This window comes from Cydia amplana, chromosome Z (genome assembly GCF_948474715.1).
Source record: "Cydia amplana chromosome Z, ilCydAmpl1.1, whole genome shotgun sequence".
NCBI classification, from domain to species: Eukaryota; Metazoa; Arthropoda; class Insecta; order Lepidoptera; family Tortricidae; genus Cydia; species Cydia amplana.
In genome coordinates, this window is record NC_086096.1 from 29,242,499 (window position 1) to 29,254,834 (window position 12,336).

The 12,336-nt window shown below is 36.6% G+C and overlaps 1 protein-coding gene across 3 annotated transcripts; it reads right to left on the bottom strand.

Moving 5' to 3' along the window:
- Positions 1 to 691: 691 nt before the first annotated feature.
- LOC134661506 (collagen alpha-1(III) chain-like) lies at positions 692 to 11,399 on the bottom strand. 3 transcript variants are annotated; one of them, XM_063517624.1, is made up of 10 exons: positions 11,222 to 11,399; positions 10,819 to 11,024; positions 10,118 to 10,234; positions 9,625 to 9,666; positions 9,432 to 9,552; positions 8,775 to 8,879; positions 8,367 to 8,438; positions 8,026 to 8,151; positions 1,573 to 1,721; positions 692 to 833 (listed from the first exon to the last, which is right to left on the bottom strand). In XM_063517624.1, the coding sequence occupies exons 1-10, from the start codon at positions 11,317 to 11,319 to the stop codon at positions 823 to 825; spliced, it is 1,047 nt and encodes a 348-aa protein (XP_063373694.1). In that variant the 5' UTR covers positions 11,320 to 11,399; the 3' UTR covers positions 692 to 822. The 3 variants fall into 3 exon arrangements, with proteins under 3 accessions (XP_063373694.1, XP_063373693.1, XP_063373692.1); XM_063517623.1 differs by having other exon boundaries at positions 9,432 to 9,666; positions 11,222 to 11,398; XM_063517622.1 differs by lacking the exon at positions 692 to 833 and having other exon boundaries at positions 1,548 to 1,721; positions 9,432 to 9,666; positions 11,222 to 11,398.
- Positions 11,400 to 12,336: the final 937 nt, after the last annotated feature.

Consider the following 12,336-nt stretch of genomic DNA (forward strand, 5'->3'; position numbering starts at 1 on the left):
CTGGCAGTGAATGTGACGACCTCGTAAAGCCCACTATAATTTTTCCTATTTTTAATTTGAACCTTGTTAACTATACTTGGTCAACCAGATCTTGACAGTAGAAAAAGGCGGCAAATTTAGAAAAATGTAGCCGCGAAGGGATATCGTCCCATTGAAAATTTGAATTTCGCGCCTTTTTTTACTGACAAGATTTGGTTGACCAGCTATAGTAAATCATTTGTTTGAGAAAGCAATGAAGCAACAGGAATGTTACTTTAATTGGTTTATAAAAGGTTCTTGTTATATTGAAACCGAGTGACCTTACGAGGTTAATGGTAATCGAATTGTATTATTTAAGTTATGTACCATATATATATATATATATATATATATATATATCACAATTGTCACATTTTAACTTACATGACCAATATAATTTTGGCGTTAGCCTTCTTTTTTGATTTCTCAGCACTTTACTACATTTTTTTACTGAGCGAGTCTACTACTTATGTTCGACATGCAGAAGTTCCTAACACCATTATTAATGTTTAAAACGAGACTATTTCTGTCTCGTCATAAATTATTAAATAAAGTATACACAATATATGGTTCAAAATTTCATTTTATTTCGACTCAGTATCTTAAATTTCTAAAACAATGACACCTACTAACCATGGTCACAAAAGTAAAATAATTGTTTGCATTAAATTATACTATCCTTAAATTAGTTTTTACCTTAAAATATGTATAAAATGTATCTCCGCTAAGTTAAAAATGATACAGCTACTTTTTAAAGTATTATGCTTATTGACCTCAAACTAACCAGTTTGATATTCAAAGAGTTCACCAACTTCCTGTAATGCAAACAATTAAATAGAAGCTTTAGACATGAATAAAACATTTGTTCTGTGAGATATAACGTTATCTCGAAACGATAATTTTCATAACAGTCCTTCTGCAAGTTTTTTAAAATAACATTTAATTTTGAACCTATAATATTAATACAAACAAAGTTCATGTATACGTCAATAATTGATTTAAAAAAAAGTGCTACTGCACGGTTACACTGACAGGTTCGTCTAATTACAATTTTCACATTAGAATACACAACAGTTATGGTCAGTCAATTGTAAAAGTGTCTCACGCTATTTGTGTACAACTATCTAACATAATAAATGTATTTTTATAGTTAGATCAATAATTTGTCTTTTTCATGAACCTATGTTTCATATACTAAAAGAGTTTACTATTTTTATTGTTACTTCATTAGATTGCGTACTAGGGCGTATTGTTACTTGTTCAGAATGGCTGATTCTTATCTTTAATATAAGCATAATAATGCCACCATACCACTTTACCTATTTATACAATATGTAAATAAATAATAAGTTAAATCTCCTATGTATTGTTTTCAGCACAGTGAAAATAGCTCGCCAACTAAGTTTTCTTCAATATGATTCATTTAAGAACAGAAAACTTTAATAAATTAATTTCGTTTAACTATTTGGTTCGAAATTATAATACTGCTTATCCGATCGTATATTTGTGTTTCCGCTTATAGTAAGTTTCGGAAGCGAGGATTTTAGTACTTACCATAGTTGTTGTCATAATGCGGCTGTGGCTGCTGGTAAGAATTGTAAGCGGGTTGGGAGTATGAGTCGTACGCGGGGGCAGGGCCTCCGCCGTAAGCGGCCTCGGCGGCGCCATAGCCCGCGTCGCCCGCGCCTCCTGCATTACCGCCCCTGGACAAAATTTTAAATTATAAACTGCGCCTTTACTACTACAATACTTTCTATCTGAAGAATAAAATTAACATGTCAATAAGGAATTTCTTTGTCGCAATATGCAACATGGACAATTGGACAAACAGCAGATTAATGTGCAAGCAAAGAATTAAAAGTGAAACCAGACATAGGTGTAGTATTAATACAATACATTTAGTAGAACATTAGTTTTGATTTCCTAAACTGTATATTTCAATAAACATTACAGTGTAATCTCTATATAGCGACTCTCAAGAAACCAGACACTTTTTGACATTATAGAGTTTTCGTTAAATACAGGGTGTAATCTAAAACGTGATACAAGATAATCAAACCTGAATCTTTTCATGATTTTGAACAACTTTTACTATGGGGTCAATTTTGTAATATTAAAAAAAATTGAGCTGTTCCATTGAAATGGTCAAGGAGAGGTAGACAAAAATGTATGGCAAAGATTTTTTTTATTGTTAATTTACAAAGTTGACCCCATAGTAAAAGTTGTTCAAAATCATGAAAAGATTCAGGTTTGATTATCTTGTATCACGTTTAAGATTACACCCTGTAGAGAGAAATTAATATTAAAGTAAACCAACTAGAGGCAAACATGTCGACGTTAAGGCGACGGTAGAGGTGGGTAAATTTTCAGATTCTGTCAATATACCCCATTTCACACACAAGCGCACTTCACGCACACTACCTCACTTTACTGGGACAGGTCATTGACCCATCAAGTTTTTTTTAAGATAGCGTTTTGAGTTTAGTGGCCTCCTTTTAGGAAAAGCGTCCATTGAAAGAAGAAAGAGAAACAATACATTTAATCTTGCTTTCCTTGTCTGTTCATGTCACACGTGACGTATTTAAATTCTAATAATTCCTTCGATCAACACGGAAGGGATGCGGCATTCACATTATTTCCCCTCTGCCTAGGTACAAGATCAACTGATCTAGCGCGGGTAATAAAACTAGTTGCGCTCGGATTTTTAACTAGACTGAGTCCAGACGCGCGAGTGAACACAGCAGCAGAAAAAATGCCTAATTGCTCGGTTTTTTGTTGTAAAATGAGGTCGGGGACATCAAATTTACAAAAAGAAGGTTTTACATTTCACATGTAATATTTTTTTTACATGTCATACGTTTAATTAAATTTAAACACAATTATTATATTTTAGTCTCATGTAATTGCTGGATTTATCGATTTTCCTCGCCCAGTACAAATTGCGGATCGGTCGAGCGACAAATCCGATTTCTCATCTCTCAGAAAACGATAAAATTCTTTGACGAAAATGTGTTAGTGTGCGTGTTGTGACACTTGTGACTCGTCCGTACACAAAAACAGATCGAGGTGTGTAAGATTTGTCTGTGTAGGGTGTCATTTTCTATGTATTTGTGTCGTCATTACAGATTAGATTTTGTATGTAAGTGTGTGAGAAGTGCGACTGTGTGCACGTTCCCCTCCGCGAAAAATGGCAGAATGATTTGAATGTCAAGATATCGCTTGGGCCTATCCCTTCCGTGCCGGAAGCCCGTGTTGATCAAAGAATAATTCATTTGGTTGTTGACAATTTTCTACATTATGGCTTTGTCGAGATAAGCGTTTTTATAAGTTAAACCGAATAAAACCAGATGCCATTAAGTCAGATGTAAAATTTTATTTACTACTCTATACGACTTTTCATAAAGCGCAAAATCAATTCAATGAGAATTTAAATAAATAAAGTTCCGGCAGGGTGCAAAATTTCAATAAGGCGGACAAAATAAAATTTGAAAATATATGGAAACAGTGTTGGCTAATGTACCCCTAATATCTTTTTCTACTCCAGCACTTAAATGTGTAAATTAAATGACTGACAGTGATATCTAAAGCAATGTCATTTGAATGCTTTGTCTATAGGCTCATAAGATGACTGCTAGCAGTCATCTTATGAGTATAATACAACTGCTTTATTTTTTTTAAAGATACAAGTTCCGATCATCTTGATTGAAAGAGGTATGTTTTCATTTACAATAATAACTCTTTTTTTTTTTTAATAATAACTCAATTTTTTTTTAATAATAACTCTTTTTTTTTAATAATAACTTTTTTTTTTTTTTTTTGCTGCAGCTGTCATAGAAAAAGTAATGTATGCAACAGCTCATAATTGGTTCTTAAAATTCTCGGGTCTTTTTTTACAAAACTCGACTACGTCTCATTTTGTAGCTTCGACCCTTGAATATCACTGTTAGAACCCTTATTATATCACTGTTGCATAAACTACTATTACCGATTTACTTTTATGTGGTATGCCTTTTGTTTCGCTATTAAATTAATAAAATGAAAATAAAAAATATAATGTAGGTGTTGATAGTCACTTACGGCGGTAGGAGCGGCAATGAACCCCGTGCAGAGTAGAACGTGAGGTGCGTTGGGATAAGTGCATATATCTACTTATAATTCTTTGGCTGGTTGGTAACCCTATATCTTTTATTTTTTGTTTTACTGTTATTAGGTTAAGGGAGTTTTAGGGAGTGAAAAAAAAAAAGATTTTTCGATTTATGCGCTCGCGTGATTGCCGATCGATTATAATTAGACAAAAGAACTTGTTTTTCATGCATCGAATGTAGATCCCTATGACACTTCCTTCAAGTCTCCTCCAATAATGTTTATACCTTATTTTAATTACAATGTACCTACCTTAAATGTTACATTTTTAAATAATTTTTTGTGCTATACATACTTCAAAAAAATCGCTGGAGGCCTAGGAACCACTGGTAGCCTAGCGATAAGAGCGTGCGAATTGCAATTCGGAGATCGCGAATGAGTTTTTCGGAACTTATGTACGAAATATCATTTGATATTTATCAGTCGCTTTTCGGTGAAGGAAAACATCGTGAGAAAACCGGACTAATCCTAATAAGAGCCTAGTTTACCCTCTGTGGGTTGGAAGGTCAGATGGCAGTCGCTTTCATAAAAACTAGTGCCTGATGATGATGTGACACATATTTCCAAAAAATTCTGCAAATATTTTACGTGACAACTGCTTATAAGTAAATATTATGTCGGTACACTTATAAAGTATAAAGTAGAAAATATCTTATAGGTACATAATATAAAAACCGATCATGTACCTACGAGTAGGATTCACTATGGGTTCCACAGTTACACATTTTTATTGCATATGTTTTGTTTAAGACCAACTCACCTATAGGACATAGGTCTTCCATTAATCTTTTGGCGTTGAACTATTAGGTTATGGTACATTTTTGTTTACCTACTTCTAATTATGTATTATATCTGATATGTCACATGATACCAAAATCGCCGCAAAGTTAAAAAAAGTTCATTTATTTACGTTAGTAGTCCATCTTCGGATCACCGACTTAACGACTTACTACTTCCTTACTTGACATATGTGTACTAAATTTCAATTGAAGTAGTCCAGTAGTTACGGTGAAAATTGGCTTTAACAAAATGGCAGACACGCGAGTGATCTTATAAGGGATATTTTTTTTCTTGAGTGAACGGTATGCACTTATCCCAATGCACTTCACGTTTCACGCGGCGCGGCGTAATCTGGCCCCTATTTCACCACGGTGACAGGTACGACAATTATAAAACATCACTGTTATTGACGCTATAGGCATCCATGGACTACAGTTACCGCTTACCATCGGGCGGGTCGTATTCGTGTTTGCCACCGTCATTGTATTATTAAAAAAAACTTTATTTTATCGGATAAAACAGACATTACTCTTGCGAAAAAATATTGTGACAATTGTCACAAGAATTTTCAAAGAGTTTTCAGTAAGTCTTGACAGGAAATGAGTTCTGTGTCGCAATTTCGTGACAATCTAGAGTGACAATTGCCACAAAATAAGATTTTTTTAGTGGCAATATAATGGAGTTTATTTATTTATTACACGTCAGCAACAGTGATGTCGACAATTGTCGCATCTGTCACCGTGGTCATGGTGAAATAGGGGCCAGTAAGTACCTAATAATCACAATGGTCTTAAGTGTCACAGACCCTACTGGCGCTTAAGTCCTTTATGTCAAATTCTGCCTATTTTAATATGATAGTTATTTAAGTTTTATTTTAAATTAACCTTAGCTACCTATAAGTTTTAAATTGTTAAGATGTACTAACAAAATATGGACCATGTTTGTCTGAAATAAACGTTTTTTTTTTAATTATTCAAAAAAAATAAACCGAATAATTATATCGTACTACCGATTACCGAACCTCCTTACAAATGTTAATCAGAATCAGTTGAGAAATGTGATTTGCAAAGGAGAAGAATTCGGATATACGAAAGCATTTTTGCCCAAGTTGAAACGGAGACCTTCGCTAACGCTCGGTCAATGATGGTTTAGGTACAGCCAGCTGCAGAGGAAAGGTTAATACCACCCCTGCATACAATCATCTTTGCAAGGGTGGCCTTTTCTCTGCAGCTGACTGTACACCTATAAAAATGGTTGTCCCTGCTGTAATTTTATACCGGTACCGTACTTTATATTTCAACCGGTATAGTTTTAACTTCAAAACGAACCGGTATTGATAAATAATAACGGTACCATACCGCTTATACCGTAAAGAAAGCATGTCTCTGCTTTGCACAATTATTGTGTGGACAAAATTCTTATAATCACCGAAACATACCTACATACCTACGCACATAATGTCATTGAAATAAAACATTGTTTAAATTTATTAATACTCAATATATACACATAACAATAACCAGGCCGCTGCGGTATTGGCCTGTAAGCTTCATCTCGGTCTCCAAATCCGCAAAAACTAGTTAGTACTAAATGCTGGTCTTGCCGTTGTTCTTGATTCTTGAAGATTATCAGAACAGCACGTAATCGCATACATATAGACGGAACGAACGGCAACAAAGTAGGTGTAGACACTGTAAGACTTTCAGGTATTAAACGAATTACGCTTCGTATTAATAGGTAAGTAATATTTAAATGAATATATAATTCTCTAACGTAAATACAAGATTACAATTGACATCAAAAGTCATTGACGTACAGAAGTCATATACATTTTTTTTTATGACGCAAAATTGATACCTGCGTAATGAAAATCAATCCCAATCAGTAAAACGAGTCTTTAAACTTTTTTCATTTTAAGCGGGTTTTGAATGAACAAGTTACTTAAATTCGATTTTAATCGTATTGTTTCAGGATAGTTTACTGCTGTTTTCGATCGTTACGACCTGTAAATAACAACAAATCAAATTTTAATTATATTTATTTACCCTATTTTTTGAAATACAATTTATCTACTGGTATACATATTCGTATTCGTATATGATGAAATGTCCAGAAATGTCTATAATAATGTCAAAAACGAGCTACGACGACGTACACGTCTGCTTCCATGCAAGCCCAGATGGCGTGAAGAGCCGGTACACGGCTTCTTCGTGAACAAATTTACGTATAATTTAATGCAGTTATTAAACATTTCTTGAACAAATTGATTGCACAAAGTGAGCTCTAAATCGAAAACGTCATATACCGTCCCCTTAAGATCGGTATTCCTAGGATAGCGGTGCCGTCATATATCTCCATACTAAATAATACGGCTAAATATGGATGTCGTAGTATTTGTATGGAGACGGCCGCTATATGACGGCACCGCTTTCGGAGGGAACCAAAGCTTTATAGGGAGTGAAACGTTATATTGAATGACGTTATAAGGAGTTTACACTGTATTTAGAAATGCAAGTACAGTGTTTTCTTTTTATATCCGTTAATTTCAAGGGTGCATTCCCGAGCTTAAATTAAGTAACTTCCTGGAAGAAACCAGTAGGACTACTATATAGGACGATCGATATTCGTAATGTCATTGATATGTCACAGTTTACAATTGTTTGGTGGATTGAAATATAATATTCGTGTTACAAAAGCGGCAGTTAATTACTTATTACGATAAATAAAAAACCGGCCAAGTGCGAGTCCGACTCGCGCACGGAGGGTTCCGTACCATCGACAAAAAATAGAGCAAAACAAGCAAAACAACGGTCACCCATCCAAGTACTGACCGCGCCCGACGTTGCTTAACTTCGGTCAAAAATTTTTTTACCCTTTGGGTATGGAACCCTAAAAATAAACACTAAAACAAATACAGTTTCCTTAAAATGTACCCCATGCCAAACCCCGAATTTACAATATGACAGACTAGACTTTAAGGCCAATGTAACTAATGTATAGTCTATGCCATTCAGTTTCCTTAAATGTACTTGACCATAACCCAAAGTTAACGGAGTAAAAAAAAAACACCCTGTATAGACTTACCCATAGCCATCATCATAGCCTCCCTGGCCTGTGGTATACCCATAGTTTGTTCCATAACTTCCTGAACTATACCCAGGGTTGGGCTGCGCTGCTGCTGGTGAAGAGTAGCTGTTACTCTGATATGAACTAGGAAAGAGTAAATACATATTTAATAGAAGTAATATGTATAACACAATAATAAATTATAACACAAATCAATTTCAGTACAGTGGTTATCTGCATTTATGTATAAGACGGCACATTCCTATCAAGAATTCTGGATCATCATTTTAACAGTTAATAAGTCTAATTCTAGTGCAGAATATAAAAAAAAATTAGAAATTAACTATTAACATATATACCTGGGTGCATTGTAGGATTGTTGAGCGTAAGGGTCTGCAGGAGGCTGTTCGTAAGGTTGGTATCCCGTATGCCTGCAAACATGGCAATTTGGTTACAAAATGTTGTGAAATATTAATTCTATCAACAGTAACAATCATGCGTCAGTTATAAAAGAAGCGTCATGTATGTATCAGACGGCACATTCCTATCAAGAATTTCTGGATCATCATATCAATTCCGTACATGGCGGGAAGAAGTTGATAACTCGCGGGAAAAAATGGAAGAAATTTGAACCTTATGCAATTTCATTTTAAGTTCAAATTTCTTCAATAAAATATCTCGAGTTATCAACTTCTTCCCGCCATGTACTGAATTATTCCTACAAAAAAAAACCTTGATATACTTTGAATAGTAAAATGAATACGTACGATGGGGGTCCATATCCATTGGAAGGTGGAGCATTATGAGATGGTGCTTGTTGATAACCACCTTGTGGAGCGGGGCGGCCACCGCCTCCACGTGGCCCGTCGAATCTAGAAATACACAACACTATTACCCAATACAATATTAATAATATGATAATATATCATACTCTTAGTCTTATGGAATAAGTTTTTGTCAAAAATTTTATTTTTGGTACAAGCTTTTATCGCTGACTGTACTTTTCTTATGACAGACAACTAATACTCATCGAGGCAATTCTAAAAACCCCTAACACAGTTAGGTTGCGTTGTTTCATCACAGAGTTCCTATGGCCACCTCCTGTCTCCATCATCAGATCAGCTCGATGGTACCATAATATTGCATTGTCACCCGACTTACATGTGTATGCAAAATTTCAGCTCAATCGGAAACCGGGAAGTGAATCAAATTTAACTTGCAAGATTCCATTACATAGTTAAATACAGGTCGACCTAATAAAAGCTTGTTAAAAAGAGAACAAGTTCTTGACAAAATTGAATCCTAAATGAGATTTTACCACAGTATGACCACAGCTACTTTACCTTCGCTGCAGCCAGTAATTAACCATACTTTGCATGCCCCTACCTTGCAATGATAAATTAATAAATTTTTCGAGTCCTAACCTTCCACGTTTCGGGGGTCCTCCCGGGCCTCCATGTGGTGGGCCTGCGCCCCTTTTGAAAGGTGCACCTCCCTGCGGTTGGCCTTGTGGTGGGCCTCCAGGAGCCTGATGTGGTGCTGGAGCTGATCGCTGCTGCATGGGCGGGCCTCCAGGAGCTGCTCCAGGCCCGTGAGGTCCTGGACCTCCTGGCCCACCAGGTGGGCCGCCTGGGCCATGTCCTCTACCTCCACGTCCTCCTTTATAAATTAACACCATAATATTTAACATTGACCATAAATGTAAATTATAATCTTAGAACTAAGACGAAAGTGGAGGACACGTGCAAATTCACCTCATTTTCCTTGCTGGATAAGTGGATATTAACATATTGAAAAAATTTTGACACAATTAGTTGTGTATATCAACCACAGCTCCGCCCCTACGTTTGTTTTGTCCGACTACTTGGTTTGTCATGGACATCTATCATTTAGAGCCTCATGTAAACAAGCAAAACGAAGTATTTGGTCAAAAATCAACAAAAAAGTCAGAATGATGGACTACTAGTACACTCTTGCCACAAAGATTGATTCCGATAGAAAAGTTTTATTTGGTTATTTTAAGTACCATAAAACCAGTTTATGAGTGACCTAGGAGACGATAAACATGGTAATGGCAACAAGAAAGGATGGATTCACCCATAACATTTACCTCTCATGCCCATTCCACCTCTGCCACCGCCACGATCATTGCGCGGGCCAAAATCACCACGGCCTCTGCCACCTCTTCCTCTCATGCCGCCCGGTCCACCTCTGTTAAATCCTCCTCCTACATAGAGAACATAAAAATATCAGTAACTCTATAAAGTGCAAGTCAACCCATTAAAATGTTTAATTGCTTGGTGCAATGCCGTTACTCAGGTACACAAATAAAACTTTTTAATGAAACCAGATCACATAAAGCATTAGGTATGTTTTGTTGTTATAGTTCGTTGTTTTTAGCATTAGAAATAAGGTAAACAATCTTGATGTGTCTTTTAATTGAAAAACACATTTTAAAAATAAGTAACGGTAAATATGTAAAGGCCCGTCTCCATATTGCGCGGCAAACTATCGAACATTGGCTCGCGAGGCAGCCGCACACAATGGATACCGGATGGGCTCGCGAGCCAACTCGATCAGATCGCGGTGGCTCGCGAGTCAACCCGGTATCCATTGCGCGCGGCTGCCTCGCGAGCCAATGTTCGATAGTTTGCCGCGCAATATGGAGACGGGCCTTAACAATTATGAATCTAATACGATCTTTTATAGTCTTCTGCTTTCATAAGTAAAAAAAAACGAACTATAGGTTAGCACTAACAACAAAACATAGAACTATAGTTATTATCCCTACGACAGGATGAAAATACATACTTTGTGGAGGAGCCCCTCTGGTCTCAATAGTAGGCACAGGATGAGGGCCTGGCCCCTGGGGTCCAGAAGAGAAATTGCGGCCTCCTCTATCACCGCCGCCGCCGCGCATCGGCCCGCCGCGGAAACCACGCGGTCCTCCGCGCATAGCCGGACCGCCCCGCGGCGGTCCGCCCATAGGCCCGCCGCGTCCTCTCATTCCGCCACCGCTAAAGTATACTCTTTATTATTAATAAGTACTAATTGGTACAATTAAAACTTACAAATTCCACTGCAAATTAATGTTAAGTAAATTAGTAAATAGCCGAATGAAGTTGAATGAACTAACGTGGTAAAATTATAAAGTGTTCAACTGTCATAAAAAATAATTTAAAACTTATTTTAGTACAGATATATAGATAATTACCGTCCACGCATATCGAAGCCACCCCGGCCGCGTTGATTAGGGCCTCCTGGCGGACCACCACGTCCTCCGCCACGAAATCCTCGCCCAGGCCCATCCATGGTTAGATTTTACGAGAAATGTTATAAAATATTTATTGGTAATAATATTATACCTATTTTGCTATGAACTAGTGTTAAAAAGGTGCAAAACTTTACAAATAATTTTTTTTTACTAAATTAATCTGCTTGCCTTGCCGAGCGCGTCGCTGTAGAAAAAGAGTGAATGGACGCGACGCTTGTCGTTCGCCATTTTATTAATCATTCACTCTTTTATCCGTTTCCGTTCTCTAGACACGTCATTGGTTTATAGCGTCATGTTGGTATTAAAAAGAAACTCTATGGTAAATTCTAAAAGCCCCTCCAGACGGAACGATAAAATTAACAATTTGATTTTTAAACATTAGCGTCTGATTAGCGTCAATCTCATCTGGGCTTAGCGTACACAATTTCATAGTGGAATCGGCGAGTCAATTCCAAAGAGAATAATCACTACAACGTGTCAAGGTGATTTTGAACACCTCGCCCGCTTAGTAACTTCCGCTGCTGACTGTACATGGTTATTCACACGATGGCGGTGACGCTTTTTATCAAGCGTTGTTGGATTTCCGACTTTAAGCGTTGGTCGTTAAATCGATTTTAACGTGCGGACGGATTCAAGCGCATTTTTGACGCGCGCGTTTTAAATTACACAAAACCAAGACTTGTTGAGCTTACTGTGGGACTTACTTAGATATGTGTAATAAATGTAATAATTTCTTATGATATTTATCATATATTTATTTATTATAGTAGGGGAGCCCAAGAGGGGATTTTTGTGATTACACGAGCGCGTCAGATTAAGATATGAGTATGAGTGATATCTTGCTGCCACGTGTAGTCTACCTTTACCCCTTTTAGCCATTTATGTTGAGCCCTTGGTTGGTGGGGGGGTTCAACAAATTGTTAAGCAGATTGTGGATTTGGTCATATTAGTCAAATTAACGCTATAATTGTGCTATTACTAAATCTGATAATTATTTGCACGCATTTCCTTAATCTGACGGTTACAATGTAAAAATTAGGCGTCAAACTTGTGTT

Excerpts from the sequence above, each read along its gene's own strand:
- LOC134661506 (XM_063517623.1), bottom strand. The coding sequence starts at position 11,319 with ATGGATGGGCCTGGGCGAGGATTTCGTGGCGGAGGACGTGGTGGTCCG. Across the intron at positions 8,880-9,431 it reads GGACCCCCGAAACGTGGAAG|ATTCGACGGGCCACGTGGAG; the intron begins GTTAGGACTCGA and ends GTGTATTTCTAG. Across the intron at positions 8,152-8,366 it reads CAATCCTACAATGCACCCAG|TTCATATCAGAGTAACAGCT; the intron begins GTATATATGTTA and ends ACTCTTTCCTAG.